Source organism: Symphodus melops, assembly GCF_947650265.1.
Source record: "Symphodus melops genome assembly, chromosome: 22".
Classification (NCBI taxonomy): Eukaryota; Metazoa; Chordata; class Actinopteri; order Labriformes; family Labridae; genus Symphodus; species Symphodus melops.
Window position 1 is genome coordinate 4,941,100 of NC_136712.1, and position 20,462 is coordinate 4,961,561.

Sequence of the window (20,462 nt, forward strand, 5' to 3'; positions counted from 1 at the left end):
TTTGTGTGATTAGTTTCTGCTTTCTCAATCTAATCACTCCCTGTTGGAAAACATGAGTTGAAATCTCACTCCTCAACTCCTCACATGCTTTTCACCAAACTTTCTCACAATCCTTTCTGCTCCAGTCCGCCTCTCTCACCCTGTTGTGTTTTTCTTCCCCCCTCATTCACTTCCTCATAGCTCAGATCCAGTGATTGGTTGGAGAGGGTGGAATGTTGGCCAATGGGAGGGCAGTTGCCAGGCAGCCTGGTCCTTGTTTGGAGGCGGCTGGAGGAGCCTCACACAGCTGTTCCATTGAAAAGCAGCAGGACATAACAACAAGGGCCCCTCACAACGCACACACACACACACACAGACACACACACACACACAGACAGACACACACACACACACACAGACAGACCCACATACACACTCATGCACAGATTCACACAAAGGCCCCGTGATGGCTGTTTTTCTTCCCACAAAAAGTTCTCTGCACAAGTTTTTCTTTGTGTTTCTCTTTCAAACCTTTAAAAGGAAACCTTTGCAAAAGTCTTGACGTTCTCTGGTTAATCGCTTCACATTAAGTGAAATAAATCTTTTAACACAGACAGATGAGAGAAGTCATTGAGATTTTTCACTCAACTTTTCCCTTTTGACGCAAACATGAGTAATAACCCAACAAGACTTTAGATTATAGACACAAAGCTAAAACTGCATGCATTCAAAATAAAGTAATTTTTTTTTTAATGGAAGCACAAGTCTTTATGTTGGTTTTAAAAAAGATATGATCACATCCAGCTTCTTTGGCTAAGAGAGGCAGTACGCTTCATGTTTCTGACCTTTAAATAACCACACAGGTAACGTTTCCAACACTTATTACAACACTCGTATAGGCTGTAAAACATCACTGCTCTGATCCCAAAACTAACCAATGGCAGCCAACAGGATAAAAGGAACGAGTAATGGACAGAAGTTAAGTTCATTCCTTCAAATAGGTCATTGAGTTTTGGTGCTTTGTGAAAACTTAAAAACTCGTCCACTGCTCCAGAGCACCGACCCCAGCAAACTTCTTGCTGTTTAAACTTCGCCAACTATCTTCACATTTGGCTCCCATCTCAGTTACTACAGCTGTTACAGGTCGTCACCCAAATAGAAACAATTGGTAATCTCATCCTTTAAAACATGACGCCAACGTGTAAAAGAAGCTGCAGTTCTTCAGTGTCCACTTGAGGCTGGGTTCAAAAGGAAGCCCCTTAAAGTTTCAAGGAACATTTTGGTCTGAATAACGTATTTCTTTACTGAGTTGATTGAATCAAACTCTTCTATTTTAATTATATTAAGGCCAAGAGTTATGCATACTTTGGCATTATAAAGGGGGCGTGTCTGATTGACTGACAGATAGGGGGTCGTAGCTGTTTTCCAGGAGGCTAAGCTTCACTTTAGTTAAGTCCCTTTACTGACCTTAATGTGCCAAAAGTGGAACTCACAAGTAAGACAATGTACCTCTGACCTTGTCTGTGTGTCCACAGCCTGGTGTTTTGCACTTAGACAGATTGCTTAATAGTGCTGGAGAATTGTTAACCAGTGACCCACATCACCCAGCTAAACACTGTGTGCCCGTCACTGGACCAATAGAAGCCCTGTATACATCCTGTACATTTAGACACCCACATATTTCACACTTGTTGCCTCCTCTGAGTGAAGATAAAGGAGAATAAAAGCAGAGGAGAAGGGGTGTAAAGTTAAATAGTGCAGACGAGTTTATCGATTTTGGGTGTGACATTTGCGTCATATAGCATATGGGGAGCTTTTCTTGGCTGATGACATCAATAATCAGCTAAGCATGAACACACACACACACACACACACACACACACACACACACACACACACCAGCTGAGCAATATAATCATTGTTCTCTAAATGGAGATTTCGGCAACATATGAGTCACTCTGGGGGAACAATGGATTAATTTAAAGGACAAAAGGAGCAGTGCTTCAGCATTGGTCCAGCTTCAGCTCAAGAGTTGACGGCCAAATGTCAAAGATGCTCCACAATGTTGCTTTTATCCTATTTTATCCACGTAGAGAGAGAAAAAGGGATGGATTCAGCTGACTTCTCCATGGGAAACATCAATTTCTGGGATTGTTGCTGAGGCTTGTGTGTGTGTGTGTGTGTGTGTGTGTGTGTGTGATCAATATGCCTCCTGGGATGTGTTCTTCAAAGAGAGGGTCTATTTTAGAGTTTTCTTAGACAAACACAAACTAAAAAATCACTAAAAGAGCACTTATTCTTCGAGACTCTTTGGGCCCCTTTTTTTGTATTTCATTCAGAGTGTAAAAGGTGTTGATTTTTTTTTTTTTTTTTTCTTCCACTTTTTCAAAGTGTCCTTATCGAATCTGTCTTCTCTGACCTGACCTAGTTTTGATCAGTCTGTTCTGACCCATGCAAATGAGGAGCTGACCGACCTGAAGCTAAGATAAACTTAATCAGCAACAAAAAGAAGGACATATACGCCTTTACTTTGAAGGGTCGGCTCTCTCAAACTCCGAAGTGCAAAAAGGACGCCTGAAAGCTTTTCTAAACTTTTCAAACGTCTCCCCCTGTCAGCTCTTCTCCCTAACTTTACTCCTTATCTACTTGCCGTGTTGAATTTTCAGACACACAAGAACTCCGTGCCAAAACAAAAACACAGGTTTAATTTGGTGGAGCTATTCTAGGCAGGGTTAAGAAAACACAGCATTGTGGGGGCCTCCTCTGCTTAAGACGATTCCCATCCCCTCTCTGGAAGAAAAAGCCGGACAAATATTTGGATAATATTAGAAAGAAAAGTACGAAGAAGACAGAATAAAGTCTCTCATACTCATATAAACAGATGTTAATCGAGTGTTCCTGAGTCAACACAGTTTGGTATTCTGTAAAGATTTTAGCTCATTAATTAACAACCATAGGTCAAAGATTGCCCTTAATATAAACCAGCCTGGATGATTATTCTTCATTCTGCTGCCAAAAAACCTCCTGAACTTTAATGATCAATGTTTGTTAATGTTTGCTTTAGTCTCACGTGTCTGAAAGCAGAACTGTGACGACTCTGTAAGGTGAAAAATAACTAAAAACAAAAGAGAAATATTCACCCTAAAGGGGCGTTAGTGGTTTGTTCTGTGATCGTTTAAAAAGATTTGATTGGACCATGAAGAGCACAGTTATTCACAGCGTTTACATGTGACCTGATTTTCAAAGCATTATCACATCAGCTTGGTTTGCAGTTTAAAGACTTCGCACAGGGCATTTAGTGCATCCAACATATTGAGTTCAGAAACAGAAGCTGCAGTGCACACGTGACCTGTAGAGCTTCGATCCTATAGGAAAGCAAAGTCCATTTTCATTGTGTGTGTGTGTGTGTGTGTGTGCTTTTTGTCCACAGTCACGTCCTGCACGCAAATGTGGGTCTGAGGCTCTTAGCCAACAAATTGATCACAGTCTGTAACCTTTGCCCTCTGCCCTTGTTAACCCCCCGTCGCCACCGCCGCCGCTGCCGCCACCGCCGCTACTGCCAGCAGTCAGGCTCCAAGCAGATGGCATAGTTAGAGGGGGGGAGGGTTTAATTTGGACACAGGCGTGCTGTCACTCAAAAGCTCTACTTTTTACTGTCTGTATTTCACACAACTCCATTTCCCCTCCCTCATTCCTCGATTTATACCCCCGAGTTACACATATTGACGCTGGGTCTTTTTCTCTGTAAACGAGATTGTGTGTTCTTCGAACAAAGAAAAACCTCAGGGCACACGATGTTGTCATCAATTATCTGTCCAATTACTATTAGCTTCATCGATACGCATCAGACGCTCAATACTGCCTGCAGATAAAATCACAAGCGTATACTCTGAGTCAAATGAATAAAACAGACATGTTTTATGGGATGAAAAATAAGATAGAAAATAAACAGCAGTACTCCTAGACTCCGGTCAAGAAACGTAAACAAAGGCAAGGCAAGTTTATTTATACCGCACATTTCACACTCAAAAGGTTCTCAATAAAATGAACGCAAAAGAAAAACATCCAAGGGAAGAAAAAAACAGCATGCTTAAAAAATAGAAGATTAACACGTTTGAATCCTGAATTTGATCAAAAGAATTACTCAAGGAAATATCAATTTGGATGCTCAATAAATAACACAATAACTGTCATTAAAGGGATACTTCACCCATTTCAGAAGAAGAAAACCAAGAAAACTTCCAGGCAAAGAAAAACACATTTTTCTCGTCTCAGTGCAAAATGAGGGCTGGATTCATGATCATTCAACACTACTACCATGTTTCTAATGATACACAGCTTCATGAAAATGGGTGAAGTATCCCTTTAAATGAGAGAAAATTAAAACCACAGCACACAATAAAGCATGGGGGCCTTGGAAAGCTTACCTGTTACCATGTACAGAGGCTGCAGTCTTCATCGCAGCAGCCGTGGATTCGAACCCGGCCTCGGCCCTTCGCTGTATGTCATCCCCATACTCTCTCCTCTCAGCTGTCTTAACAAATAAAACCAAAAAAATGAAAGACAAAGTGCCGACTGCAAGTTCATTAGAATAAAATATGAAATAAAATATTCCCCTTTTGTTTTGGAGTATGAAAAGTGCAAGTGCAGTTAAAGTATGTTTAGTGTATAAAATACAAAAACATGTGCTTTGTATTCATGCATTGAGTCAGATGTGGAGGCTTAATATGCTATTCATACAATAATCTAACAACTCCTGTAAACTCATTCATACTTGCACACATAACAAATTCAGACCAAACCTCTTGGAAATTCCACACTAAACTGTGAGGCCTCGTTCCGGCCTTGATCTCCATTTTTTGGAACAAAATTCAAACAAACTCGCCTCAAATATCACGCTTTCAGTTATTTTCCTGACTTCTGAGGTCAAGATTTGGCCAAGGGAGAGGATAAAAAAACCCCCAAAAAAGGTTTTTATCTGATCGAACAAACATGTCCTAAAATCAATTATTCTGCCTTTAACTATCAAAACCCAAATACCAGCTTTGATTTACATCTTTAAAAGCCACTAGAGACCCGGCACTGATTCAAATCTGAGAGCTAGTTGAAGAAAAATGCTTCTTTGATCATTCAAAAAGGTTTTTTGTTTTCTTTTTCTCTTTACATCTGGAGGCTTGCCAAAAGAAGAGAAAAAAAAAGAGGAAGGGGCAACCAGTGCGGTGGGTGGGCAGCTGCTCGGGCATCTGGATGCTCAGAAGAACAATCATTCAACTGTAGAGGTGATTTAGCTAGAAGGCAAAAATCCAGACAGACAGACTTTACATGGCTTTGTCTGTGAGAGGGATTTCTGAAGCTTCAGATAAAGTACTTGTTTTACTGAGAACAGAAGATGGGAGGGTTTAAAAAAAAGGCTGCGTCTCATATCTGTCACTCTACAGAGTAAGCAGATGATTTGTCTCTGTAATAATAGTGAAAGAGAAGAAAAAAAACAGCAATATATGCATTTACAGTTACCCACTGTGGTATTTTTAGCCCAAAACAGGTGCAGGCCTATAGCAAAACAACACCCCCACTTATGTTTTTCCATTATTGCTGGTTTAACAACCCCCGCCTCCTTCCTTTACATTACGTCACCTTCAACAGGAAATGAGATGACACCGCTCAAGGTGTCAAAAGACCCCCTCAGCTCTTCTCCTGTGTTCTTTCAATCATTGTCCTATTCCCATCATTCATGTAGACAGTGTTTTCTGTCTCTGTGTCTTTTTTGATGGGTATGAAAGAATTGATTTGGGCACAGATAGAGACAAGATAATCAAAACACATATCTGCGGTATTTTCCCATGCAATGTTATGCAATGAATAGCTCTCTCTGAGCAACTCAAGCGGTGAAATGTGGGTATATGCTGCCTCTCTGTGGACAGTCAAGGCACTTCAGTTCAGCTTCTCTATTTTGGTAGTTCATGTTTTTGTCCACTAGATGTCAGCATTCAGTGAGTTTTTGAGGATTGTAGTCAGCATAAAGGATTCACTGAGAGATTTTAATCACCTTTGTTTTAGAATCAAGTTTTTAATCCAGAAGTGTTTCAGGGTTTTTACTCACTTAAAAAAAGTACAGATGACTGCTCTCTTAATCTGACGTCTAACTTTCCAGCACTCTAAACAACCAGTACACAGTACTGTTTGTAGTACTGCAAATCGTTTTAGTACCATAAACTAAAGATAAAGAATAAAAAATCAAGTTATTTTTAATGCTTGAAAAACTGATATCTATAGGTTTGAACTTCTCAACGACTGCTTTTCTCTGATACAACATTTTTCTACTTAGTATTTGACAGATTTGAACAGTTGTTCTAAAGTATTTAAAGGGGTCATTAGTAGTTTGACAATATTTCTATTTTTTCCAGATATAAATTGATAAAAAAAAATAAACCACTCAATAACACCTTGAACACCTTGTTCAAGTTCTGCTGTGTTTGGATTATTTTCTTGCCAATGCTATGCTAATACTTATTTGGTTGGATGCTAGTTTATGTATGGTTTTGTGTATTTCTTGTCATTTTATTCTTGATGACATTGAAAACGATGGCATGGCCTCAGGGATTTCTTGACATCACAATAGTCGTTGATTGAATGAAAAACATCTGTGCACACAGCTTTAAAAGCAGTCCTGGTGAGATATAAGAAACGTAAGAAAAGAGAAGAGCAACACGACCAAAGCAACAGACTACTAAAATCACAGTTTTCCTCATTAGCATCAGCAGTCGTAGACTTCCTGACGTCCAGCACATTATTAGCATACAAGGTCAAAAGTCAGGCAGTCATCCTCATTTACCCACTGGGATGCTAATGTCTCCCCTCAGCGGAGCAAACAGAAGCCACTGTAAAAATGCAGCGTCACCTCTGACCCCCTCATCCAATAAAGCTGCTCCTCTTTCCCGCTATTGATCCTCCAGATTCCTCTGACGTGGAGGGTACTTGTGAGAATCCTCCTGCAGATAAAGCTCATTTGAGGAGTCATTACCTTTGGCTCATCCAGAATGCGTGTGAAAATCCTCCGTGCACAGAGAATAGATCATTGTTGGTGGGCCGTGCGGTTCAAAGGTTGCAGCATTTCTTCTTCAGTCCACGCCGACGTGCAGATGCAGGGTCTGCAGGATCCCGCTGACACATGCAGGAGCGCCGCTTTGACGTAAGGGAAGGCTCCACAGACGTCAGGTAAGCATCGCTCATAAATCAAGCTGATTGGACCACGGCTTTGTTGTAATATCATAAACTGCGAGAGTATCCAATCTTTGTTTGAGGTCTGATGGACTTCTGAAAAACCTCACCACAGCAAAATGGAAACTTTGGATTTATTTGTTGTAAGAAGAAGTTGGAGCATTTTTGCAGAAGGAAAGGAGAATTTATGTCCTGTTTCATGGTGTCTGTTGAAGGTGGCATCGCCCTTTTGGTTGCCTTGACAACAATACGATACTGTAGGTTATGTAACTCGTCAGATAAACAGATAAATAAATAAATGACCTATTGTTTGGAGTAAGTTTGAACCAATTGCAAGCTAGCTGTGATTTAAAAAAAAAAGGTTAAACAGAATGAGAAATAGACTCAGTAGGGAGCTGTAGTTTAAATAATTCAAGCTGAGGTAACGTGTGTTTGTTGACTGCTATAGATTCTGTTTAATTCTCCAGTAAGGATAAATTCATGAAGTCTTATTGTTTTAAGTTAAATATATTATTAAGTTTTATGGTGCCCTGATTGAATTTCGTTTTTTAACAGATAAAATGGAAGTTGTCCCCCTGCTGCTGCTGATGCTGTTCTTCATTGTCTCTGGAAATTCATACATGTTGGAACCCAGTGAGTCAAACTTCAGTCTTTGTTTACATTACAAATATATCTCGTGATGACACACTTTTTTTTTACTTTAAAAGAAAGATGTGATCTCTTTCTAATGACCACAGTCCTTATTCTACACTTCATAAACACCTCAGTGCTAATTGTTTCACGAGCCTATCAAAGGGCAGGCTAACTGTTGTAATGCTAATTTGGTACTCAGTCTGTTACTTGTTTGAGACAGCGTCTTTTGCTGGAATCATAGCTGATGTTTTTATCTCTGTGGTTTCATTTACTCTTAAAGTAAGAGTCACACAGACAGCAGCTCTGGATGGAGACCACCAGTCCAACATGAGGAGTGAGCAGCGTAAAGATGTTTCCGTATCAGTTGAGGAGGGAGGAAATGCTGCCGAATCCACCGAGAGAAGGAAAACGGAGGATGATCAGAGGAGAAGAAGACTGACTCCAGAGACAACCCAGGAAAAAAAAGAGCAGCCGGAGAAAGAGATAGCTCAAATCATATCTGATTTTGGTTGGACTGTGGGAGAAACCATACAAATAAATGGAGGATTTAGGAAAGGAGGTGAAGAAACTCTCACTCCAGAGACATTTTCTACATTTTTAGGGGAAGAGACGGAAAGAGAGGAGAGCCCTAAAACATGGGAGAAGTGGATTGAAAAGAAGGAAAAGGACGATGTGGTTGATGAAAACTTGAATAAAAGTGATGAAATGATGCAAGAAATATTGGAAGAGGAAAGAGGGAGTCGACTGGTTGCAGGGATTAATCTTCGCGACGAGGAAGGAGGAAATGGGGAAGGGGAGAACATAAAAAATGCAAACTCAAATGAATCACAAGAAAGAGAAAAAGATGATCCCACAGTGGTTAATGATCTCACACCTCCTCTGAGCACATCCTTTACCACACAGGGGCAGGAAATAGAAATTCCTGCCACATTTAAAGTTATCACCCAGACTCAAAATCCTCCAAGTTATCCCCCTCCTTTTCATTATAACGTTCCTCTTTCAGTTCTGGTTACACCCACTCAAGCTACACCCACTCAAGTCTCCTCTCGACCGCTGGCGTCTCACACCAAAGTTAGTCCGGATTTTTTCCCTCCATCTGTCTCTCCAAATCCTGCTGACGTTTCAGTCTCAACAGTGGATCCAGGTGTGAAGAGTTCTGTTTTTCTGCTTGAAGATCTCCTCACTGAGGTGTTACAAAGTCCTGGACATTATCTCAAGCAGAATGAAATGGAAGAAAAGGCACATTTAGAGGAGGTAAAGGTCAAAAACATGTGGTATAAACCAATATGGATGGAGGAAACCACAAGTGACATAAACACAAAAGTGGCTGAATTTATCCCAAAGGTGCAAACAGTAACGCCAAAACCCGAAGAAGAGCCCAAACATTTACGAGAGCCACATCCTGTTCTGAAAATAAATGAGAATAGTCACAGTGCTCAGCCAGTCGACCTCATACATAAACCAAACAAGCTGAAACCAACAGGCGAACCCAAACTGGTGGAAAATGCCACCAAATTTACACTGAAGCGAAATAAATCCTCATCTGCCCAACCACATCTGGCAACGAAGGCAAAAACATCTTCAACGCCAACAAAGATTAACAAAACTAAGACGACCAAGAAGTCTAAGGAAAAGAAAAAGAAGGACAATAAAACCCAAAAGCCAGTGAAGAAGAAGAAGGAGGTCATCTCAACGACGCACTTTCCGTACTTTATGGACAACTACTGTCCTCCTGAGTGTGCCTGCTATGGAAGGTGAGATACAAACAACAAGGAATCATGCCATTCAAGTGAATGCCGTTATAATAAAAATTTAACAGATTTAAAGACATCACATGTATTCAAATTCCTATGCAGAGCTAAATCATTGTGTCACGCTTTGTAGTCCTTAAACGAAAAGGAGATTCATTACCTCATCAGTCATTTGAAACACGCACTCAAAAGAGTGGTATCAATCTCCTCATATCAAGCTCTTGCTGTCCAAAGTCAAAGTATTCCTTATTAAAAGGATGTTTGTGGTCCCACTTTGTTTAAGCCGTTGTATTCTTTTTCATGTTTTTGTTTCACTTCTAGGGTGGTCCAGTGCTCAGACAAAGGAGTGGAGAAGTTTCCTTACGGTATTCCCTACAACGCTCGCTACGTTCTCCTCATGAACAACCGCATAGAAAGCATCCAGCTGGACCTGCTCGATGAGTACGTCACCATGGAGTTCCTGGTGTTGAGCAACAATCGGCTCACAGATGGTGCCATTGAGGGAGCCTTTGAGGGGATACCAGCTCTAAAGCGCCTCTACCTGGATAGGAACCTTTTAGAAAGTGTTCCAAATGACCTTCCAATGTCTCTTGAGGAGCTTCGTTTGGACAATAACCACTTGAATGTGATGTCTGAGGCCGTCTGGGCTCGCTGCCCTGGACTTTTGGTGCTGAGCCTCAGCAACAACAGCTTGGGGAACAGATCAGAATCGCTCCCTAATGCGGTGCTCTCGCCTTTGTACAATCTGCGCACTCTGAACCTTGATCACAACCAGTTGAAATCAGTTCCTCTGGGGATACCTCTTTCCATCAAGGAGCTCTACTTTAAAGGGAATCTCATTGAGCACTTCAGACGAGGAGCTTTCAATGGAAAATCAGAGCTGGTTGTGTTGGATTTAAGCGCAAACAGACTCACCAACAAAGGTTTTCTTAGGGAGTCTCTGGTCAACGCGACCCGCTTGGAAAGCCTCAATTTAGAAGGCAACAGACTAAAACAGGTGCCAAAACACCTTCCGCCCTCCCTTAAAACTCTCAATCTGGAAGGCAACCTCATATCCTCTTTAAAGAGAACGATTTTCAGCACTTTAAAAAATCTGGAACACCTGGGTTTGGCGAGGAATAAAATCTTCAAAGTAGCACCAGGGGCCTTCCGGTCTCTACCGGCCCTGCACCAGTTAGATCTCTGCCACAACATTTTACGGCAAGTGCCCAGACAGCTCCCACAAGCTCTGCACTCTGTTGCACTCACGCACAACAAGATTCAAACAGTGCCTCGAGATGCTTTCTGCTGGGGGAATGGGAGTCTGAGTCTCAGCAGGCTTGTACGAGTGCAGCTTGAGCACAACCTAATCGATATGGGGAAGCTGGATGGTCAGGCTTTCAGGTGCTTACGGGGATTCCAGGTAGTGCATTTCTACTAAACCTCCGAAGAAAACGTGCGCTGTGAAGACAATTAATGTATGAAAGAAAAAACAAACATATTTTACGGTTCAAATCCAATATTGATGCCAGAACCTGAACTGACCCAAGCAAGAAAAAAATGTATTTATTGAGTGTGAGATTCAATTTATTTTTATGTTACCCACGCAAGGCTCAGTCTTTGGCTTCTTTTAAGGTGTTAATTTTCCTCCCACAGGCTGTTTTTGCCAACAAGCCTTAAGGTTCGGAGAACAATGGCTGACTGTACAAAAACAGGAATAATCCAGCCAAGATATTGGTAACCAAAATGTTGTGACTGCCAGATATTATTGGTGGGGGTGTCATGATGGATTTTCAAAAAAGAGCTGTTAAGAAATATAAACAGGAAATATTTGGTCTCCATTACATGCAGTAATGTATCACTGTCAGATAAATAACATAATAAGAACTGTCAAAGGATTCAAAATGTTATTGCAATTCAATGCCAAATTTCAATAGTAGGGAGAGTCATCACTTCACCATCTTTGGAAAAAAAATGTGGCATACTACTGAATATTGTCAAGTAATCAATGGTGTTTGTCAAAGGGGATTTAGCAGTGGGTGTACTCATTGAAGATTGGAAAAAGTGGTTCTATGTATACCTGTTTATACCCTGCACTACAATACTGAATATAGAGTTTATGCTTTCTTTTTGTAATATTTGTTGGAGTATAAAATTCCTTTTTAAAACTTAATGTAGGCCTTGGGTGTTTTGTTTTTCTTGGCAATGAATGCCCTCTCTTTGTACTTCTATGTTGAAGCTGATTATCTGTTTGATTTAATTACCATTTTTTGTCCTATTCTTTTTTTATCTAATGAGTCCCCAGAGGAAGGCTCAGCCTTCTGTGGTTCATTTCCTATTTCAGTTCTTTTCATAATCCCTGTCTGCTACTGAAAGAGGAAAAATTGTGGAAATGATTAAACACGAAGAGTTTACCGTCTGTGCTCCAAAGTCAGTTTCCCCCCATTCTCCTGGCACCAGACCAAATATTCCGTGGAGCGATTTCACAATTTTCCACTGACATACTAGGCAAACTTGCTGTTTGTGTATGTTGTTTTTGCTGCCTTGAATCTCAGGAGGGAATCACACAAGAACATCAATATTTTTAACCTGCCAGTCAGGGTCGTTCTGACATAAAATGATACGAATGAGTTCAAACCCCAAAAACAACAGAAGCAAATGCAATTGAAATGTGTTACACACTCCAACTAAAGAAAAGAAAGAGACGTGCATCTTTTTATTATGACTAAATAATGAAGAAACTTTTCTTATAAAAACAAAACCATCTATTTTTTTTCTCTGAATACTTCACCTTTATTCAAATAATAATAAAAAAAAAAAGTTTTAAAATTGTAATTAAAAACGTGTCCAGTAGATGGGAGTATTGTGTAGCAAATGTGTTTCAATGACAGCCACCTCTGTTTTAAGGATGTAAAATGAGACACAGCAACTTTAAATTGTCTCTTTTCCAACCGCCAAACAAGAAAGTGTGGAATTTAAAATGCATGAGCTTCAGGAAGTTTACCTTGAGCAAAAAAGTGTGTATTTAATGCTTCCAAACAGACTAACATTGCAATGAGAGTGCCACACACTCAAAAATCCCATTTCTTCTCACTCAGGGATGAGTCATAAGAGCTCACCGAAAAGCGACAATGTTCATGGACTTCTTTTGCAAAAGATTTTTTGTTTTTTTCATTTGGCTCATAAATGAAAATGGGAGAGCAGAAAAAACAGTAGAAATGTATCAGCACATGTGGAGGTGCTTTGCATTTTCCCTCTTTTCCCTCTCTGCCTCACTCAATATGTTCACTTAGCAACGTGGCACTGCACCCATAGGGCCCGAGAAAGAGGAGCAGGAGGGGAGAGGGGGACAAGAGGGAGGGAGGGAAGGGTGATGAAGACGGGAAGAGAGTGAGGGGGAGGAGGGATCCAGGCTGCTCTGGCTCAGTGCGTGTCCAGAGAGTAGAGCATTGCCTGGGCAGGGAGCTCACCGGCACCTCCCTACGGTCCAACAGGACCCTGACCCCGTATCACAACACCACATGTCCACCTGCACCCACTGGAAACCTGTCTCCTTTTTTTCCCTCCTTCTTCTTCTGGCTTTATCTCTCCCCACCCCCCTTCCCTATTTTTTCCTTTCCTATGCATTCATCATAAAGTTTGGATTGTATCTCCATTCCTGCGTATGTGCATACCTGTGCTCGTCCCATGTTTCTGCGTGGGAGTCGCACTCGTAACAATCATGTGAGCTGCTCCCTTGACTGAGAGTTATCCCATGTGCACATTTAAGCCCTCTGGCAGACCGTGATTTTATTTGTGTACCTCCTGTATCCTGTACTGGATTCAGTCCCATATCTAATCTTAAGTCACTAGGAGGTTTGCAGGATTAGTAGTAGTAAGGGCGCTTCCTTCTTGGCATCCTCTCGTGAAAGCCTGTCTTCTTTTCTGAAGCATGTGTTACCTGTCTGGGTTACATTTCTGTGCAACTATTCTCTCCAGGTATTTTATTTGGTGCCTCAAATATATGCATTAAAAAAAAAAGTCTCCTTACTTTGATTATTTTTCACTCTAACTGGATTTGTAAAACAGGATATCACATTTATTGCTCGAGCCAAAAGCACAACACCATTAATCAAGCATCACTCTTCTCTTCGGAGCGAGGTTTCAAAAAAGCTCCTCCGAATGCAAAAAAGTTCTACTTACTAAAAATCTCGTCTTAAATGGCCCTGTGTTTTTTTTCCCCTGACCATGATGCCTTTTAAAGAGGTTTTAATTGCTTTCGATCTTCAGTGAGGTCCCTTTTTGTCTGGTTTTATTTCTTTCTTCTGCAATATTAGACAACGTATTCGAAAGTTCACATTCTAATCACATTAAGCATCTCTGGTCAAGAGTCAGTCGCTGCAAAGGGAGAAAATGAAGACAGAAAAGAACAGAGGGAACAGGATATTAAACCACACCCTTCATCTGAGCCAAGCACACAGAGCTGCAGTACTGTTCAGCTGTTGTTCTTTTTCTCTTAATTTTGAATCTTAGAGTGTCAGTATTTCCCATGATGCTTCAGGGGGCTGAAAGCTTCTCTACTTAGTTTCAGTCTCTGGACATATTTATTGGCTCATAAAGTGCAATTTGTATTATAAAACTTTCAACAGCTTTGGCAACTATTTAATAGGACAAACAGTATATGAAAGGGAAGATGATACATTTCAGTTATTGTTATGGACAGCACATCAGTGGATAGAGTTGTGACGAAGGCACACACACAAAATGCTGCAGTTGCTTTCCACATCTGTCTCTACACACACGTCTTTTTGTTCTACTGTACCCTACGGTGAAAACTTGACTTCTTTCAGCCCAGTCCAAGCCCCTAAACCCTTATCATCTCTGCCAATTTGACCTCAAACCTCCAATCAAAGCGAGCCTAATCTTTACACTTAAGACTTAAACCTGAGATCCAAAGTTTGGATTGACCACAGTGACCTCACTCTTCTGCAAAATCTCAAACCTAATCTCACAAGGATCCAAAAGTCCGTGTAAAGGGTTAAAATGGCTCCCTCCGGATCAGAGTGCTATTGCATGTGTGAGAGGGAGATGGCGCTTGAGTTAGCCAAGAGACAGGGGAAGAAAAGAAGGGAGAGAGGGAGGGGAATATGAAAGGGAGGAGGAGGGGATAGAGAGAGAAACCATGGGAGCCAGAGGGACCTCCACACACACACACACACACACACACACACACACACACACACACACACACACACACACACACACACACACACACACACACACACACACACACACACACACACACACACACACACACACACACACACACACACACACACACACACACACACACACACACATTGACAAACAGCCCATCATCTGCTCCTGGTCTGGACCTGCACTAACAACTCACATGCAGGGGAGTACAGCTAACAGATTTTTGCAGAGCACATTCTGTGCAGAAATTACATTTTGCACATTGTCAACTCGTTCATTTACAAAATTATAGAAACACGTTCTACGAAAAGATCCTGTTCTTTTGGACACTGTTTTTCAGGGGCTCCACAAGGGGGCCTCATGTGCAGACAGGCAGCAACAAGCAAAGCATATAGTCTGTAGATTCTATGAACCATCCAGTACAGATGTCAATGTACATTTTATATTGATTCTGATTCAGTTATAAAATGTGATTTGGTTGCTTGCTCATTGACAAATAATTTTCTCGGAACTCTTGTCTATATATACCTCAAACAAATACTTGGTTGGTGCTTTAAAGACCCTGACACACCAAGGAGATTGTTGGCCGTTGGTCTTAGTTGGACGACAGTCGGCCTAGTTGGTAAGAGGAATCTCTATGATTGCTTGTTCGAAGGTTTCATTTATCTCCAGCTCTCGACAGGTTCAGGAAAGCCCCTTGAGGCATGCTTTCACCCATTAGCAGGGTTTCTCCTTATTTATCGTCTTCCAATCTTTTTTTCATTTTCCACTGAAAGACCGAGGGCTGACACCGCCAGTGCCATTTTAAAGTTTTTATCAGACATTTTTCTTGATTATACGTAACTATATTATGAGTGGTGACGGACAGTGTGAAAATGATCTTGTATCATAACAACGGACTACGGCCACTGGTATGAAGAGTTATTTCCTCTCACGCATGTGCAGAATGTACGTGGTGGTTAACCATTGGCTAGTCTTTGCGGTGTGTTCAACTTAAACTTTTTGGAATCTGTTTGAAACGTGTTCAACATTGATGTATGTGACCATTTCTCAAAATAGTCCGTTTCTGGATTGAAACAAAAAGTCTTCATATGGTTGATGTACAGATCATCTGTTTACTCTCGTCTGTAAAACCCCATCTGGAATATTTTCCCGAGCTGAATGGACTTTAACCTCTACTGCTTGGATTCCCGGCTTTACATTGACATGCCGGTGAAGACTAAAAAACCCCTTGAGCCAACAGGTGTCCACCAAACGTGAAATAAAAAACAAGTCCAAACCACAGATGGGCTTTAATAACATTCCACTTGGTGCTAGTAATACATTTTATAGGGTGCATTAATGGACCCAGTTTTATTTACTCCTATTTAACTCCTACTAAAGAAGTATTTTGTTTTCATCTTAATGAAATATCACTATCTCCATCTTAAATGAACTAATTTGTTTTGTTCTGTGTTCACTCTGCAAGCCATTGCTAATACAGGTGGCCTATGTAGCTTGTATTTTTTGTCCTTTACCATCTGTCTGCCCCAGGCTCAGAACTCTACAACGCTATAAACCAGGTCACCGCAGGAAACACTTCCCATGTTTCTTTAGCTTCCTGTGTTGGCTATAACCATGGCAACACAATTAGTTAAAGTCTAGACAGGTTGGTATGAGGCAAACCAGGTCACTTATAACAAAACATTGTTTAGAAGAGCCTAAAATAGTGAATAAAAAGACAGACAATGACCATACTAGAAAACTTAGGAGGGATATTTCACTTGTGCTTGTTTCCTGAAGATGAGGGCCAGCACACTTTGTTTTCCATGATAAACGGCAGACATTACCTAAGCAAATATTCCCCCAACTCCCATTTTAACTGATGTCTGCTGTGAATGTCAATGTGCAGAAAGAGAGGCAGACAAAGCCGGCTGAGTCATTGAAAAGGGACGAAAGAAAAGAACAACTTGTAACTTTTCAAGTCCATTTACTAACACTTTTCTGGACTTCAGCACTACTCAACATGACCCCAATGCATTATAAAAGTTCTTAACAGTTGTCAACAAATGGACTGAAACTTTGACAGGTGTTGACTCTACTTCCTGTTTTACCTCCAATTGTGAAGCCATAAAGTGAATTAGTAGCACAGGAAACAAGATGGCAAATTAGAGGTTTCTTCCTTTCTCTGATCACAGCAGGTATTACACAGCTCAATGTGAGCGGGAGGGGATGGGATGTACGCTAAGGAAGCTTGGCGAACAAGGTCTACCAGTGACTGCATGTTTGGAAGAAAAAGAGGCAAGTCGAAACAGAAAAAGATACCATTTAAAAATGAATGGAGAGTTTTATCTGGGAGATCATCCAAAAAATTGTCATTACTTGTTCGTTTTCTTCATCAGCCTTAGTGAAATTGACACTATTGGCAACCTGACTGACCATAAATCATGCGAAAATTAATGTGACGGAAAAATAAGTCAGCTGTTTTTAATAGATTTGAATGATAATCACTCATGACAGACACTTCAGTCAGAACAGTGGCTGGATGACATAGAGATCACTATCCAGAGGTGATAAATGGACCTCTGTTAACCATTAACAAAGACTTTGACTTTGATAGCAGTAAATCAGTCAATTCATTTAATAATGAAATGAATGTAAATATTAACCAATATTATCAGATTCAAGTTTTCAAGAGGCCACGATGAGTTACAACATTACACACGTATCTGAATAAAAAGAAATCTATAAATAAGTGAAACTTTTTGGATGCATCACCCCTTCCTCATGAAAGTTATGTTCTCCCATTGTCACTGAAATTTACACAACTTCTGTGTACGCGTATCACTCATGCTATACATCCCCAAAGTACTACGATTCTTGTGATTCCAACCATGTTTAAGATCCAATAACCAATACAGCAGCACACAATCTAAGTATCTGTCAGATCACTGTACTGTACACTGTACTCTGCCGGTCATAAAAGGTTCCCCACGATCTAAATCCAGGAAAAGATTTCATCCAAGAACATTACATTCATATAAAGCTATGGTTTGTTGCAAAATTTGTGCCACTATTCCCAGTTTTCAGTTGTATTCTCTGTGCTAATTTGTGACCTTAAGATTGACAGCTCATTCTACCAATTAGGACCTTCCATTCACTCTTACTAGTTCTTGCCAAGATGTTATCTATACACTTACTATAAGTGAAAATGTGTCTAAAACAGGGCATAACCCTTGTGTTTTACTCAAAGTGAAAGTTAATCAAAACATTCAACTTATCATAAAATCCAACCAAACTAGTGTGCTTTTTGAATAAAGGATTGCAAAACACCTATTGCCAAACACTTTATACTGATACTGCATGTCAGCAATTTTATCTGTGATTTGTTTGAAAATGCTAAAGCCAAAATTCAACAATCTATTTTTGTCTTCCTCACAGTGTCTCCTTGAAGGAATGTTTCAGAGATTGTGTGGAGCCACTAAATTCACATAAATTGAACACCAAACTTGTAAAGTTTTAATGGTCTTAAATAGCGTATCCAATGCAACATTATCTGACCACACATTTTTTGGGGGGGTCAGTATTGGTTTTTACCAACTTCTGGCCCTATAAGCAGCTAAATGCTTCTAAACTTTCACGTGCTAGTTACACTTGTCATCACTTAAACATAACACATGGCCAATGATATATAAGAACTCATTTATGCGGTATAAAATCTAATGTTATAGATTTGAGTTTTACACCCTGTCATTCCTGGGTTGTGATTCATTTAGCTTCTTAGGCTGTGAGTATGCGCGTGTGTTTATGCTCTCACTTTCACCACATATGACTTTGATTTTGGTCTATGACTACCTCTTGTTCATTTCCTTATCATCTTGAATTATAATCAAAACAAGATTTCGTCTGACTCAGCTCCAGTACCATCCATTACCTCAATCTCCTTATTGGGAAGCCTTTTCAAAAGGCAGACATCGGGGCTAATGTGATCTCAAAATGGTTGTAGTACAGGTGGAAAAGATTCTAAGTTTTTAAATGTCTCCATCAGGTGACTCATGTCAGGTTTGCCGATGCAGACAGCTCAAGGTGGAAACATCCCTGTCTTTTTCTGTTCATTTTTTCTCATCACTGGTAGACTAGAAAGAGAACAGACACTGCGAAGCCACACAAACTTGGATGAGAAAATGTGAAGTATGTGGAAAGAATTGGGGCAGACTCTAGAGTAAACTCAGACGGATCCAAGAGCAACCAAATGATCCTTAGGCTTGCCGGTCTTTGAACAGCTAAAATATCCAGATTCAACCAGTTTGACTGAAGTGCTGGATCAGAAATGTTCGGCCCAGTAAGAACAATCTTAGCCTTAATAATTGGCTTCCGATCTCTGATTCCCTGCCATACATACACTGGCAAAGATGGCCTCTGCAATAACATTTTATTTCACTATTACCCTGGAATACACGTGGACTATTTAAAAGTTTTGGAGTGTTCAAAGAGCTTTGGAAAGCCTCATGAGAACACTGGAGAAACTGGTGAAAAGTCTGACCGCATTTCATCCTTTCCATGCAAAGCTGGCCTGCCTTCAACCGCAAATAAATTATCATGAGTCTGAGAGAGAACACGTTTTGCCAACACCTAATTGGCTCCACTAGCACTCTCTCTGTCTGCTTATTCCTTGTCCCTCCTGTCTTTTTTTCTTATTGTTCTGCTGCTCTTTCTTCTCTGCACCAAAAAATCTGAGAGCTATCAAATCACTGTACTGAAGATGCCCTAACATGTGTCTTGCAGATTACAAGCAATCAAAAGCCCCTTCTATCTTCCTTTTGAGGATGTACTGTATGAACTGATCCCACAACCTGCAATGTAATATCAGGGGCTCTTTTGCCATTACTACATCTTTTGAGGTGTGGATTCCATGAAGTGGGGATGCATTTAGAGAGATAGGATACAACTTCATAGTTACGCGATGATGTCAGTGAGGAATTGGGAGTGAAAAGTAAGCATGCTGTTTCAAGAAAGAAACTCTAGAAGTCAGAAATCTTGCAACATGAACTAAAAAAACAAAAAAGACATTTTTGATTCAGCGTAATACTTACTAAACAGAGTCCTTAAACTCACAGTAAAAGGTTCAATTAAAAAGTCAGAAGAACTTTTTTACCTGCTCTGTCTGTGAAAAGCAGTGAACCTTTCTTCTCAGACAATAGTTCATCGAAAATATGTCTGAGATTAATATATCTCTAAATGTGATGTATGTTTTAGTTTTCCAACACAGGATGTTGGTAATGCACATTCACAGATTACCAATACCTGAAAGTCTAGACACGGTAAACACAGTTATAAATTATTTTAATTCTGTTTACCCCCTCTGATAAGCATTATTCCATTTTGTCACTCGAGCTGAAAAAAACACAGAAAAGTTTAATCTGTTTTTTTTCTTGTACAGTAACAAATCTGCAGGTTTCTACCACACACTCTGAAAAAATAAACTGAAGAACTAAAAAGGGAAGTTGGACGGCTGCTGCTCTGGCACGCAAAATGATACATGTGGGCGAAACAGGAGAACCTACAGGAGTGCCGTCTCTCTGTCTTACTGTCAGTCGGGCTGGACACAGGCCTCCAACATACACAAAGAAAGCGTTCTGTCTGGTGAAGAGTTTGGATCAATGCTGCCACTTGAGACTCATCTGCTTGAATTCACGGTTAAGAAAGATTGTTGACCTTCTATTCACT

At 40.5% G+C, this 20,462-nt stretch overlaps 2 protein-coding genes and 1 long non-coding RNA gene across 3 annotated transcripts in view; all 3 read left to right on the forward strand.

The window, feature by feature from the left end:
* LOC306817871 overlaps positions 1-456 on the forward strand; it is a 38,689-nt gene extending 38,233 nt beyond the window's left edge. The window contains exon 5 of the long non-coding RNA XR_013778086.1: positions 181-456. This is a non-coding gene — a long non-coding RNA (uncharacterized lncRNA). The remainder of the gene's footprint in view (positions 1-180) is intronic.
* The window catches only part of dcn (decorin), a 155,757-nt gene that overhangs the window by 106,672 nt on the left and 28,623 nt on the right, over positions 1-20,462 (forward strand). The window lies entirely within an intron of this gene.
* Positions 7,758-12,033, forward strand: LOC306817866 (uncharacterized protein; the record flags this gene model as incomplete). The annotated part of the gene is made up of 3 exons (XM_079335078.1): positions 7,758-7,830; positions 8,111-9,584; positions 9,903-12,033. 3 exons carry the CDS (start codon positions 7,758-7,760, stop codon positions 10,999-11,001), a joined length of 2,646 nt encoding a protein of 881 aa, XP_079191204.1. The 3' UTR covers positions 11,002-12,033.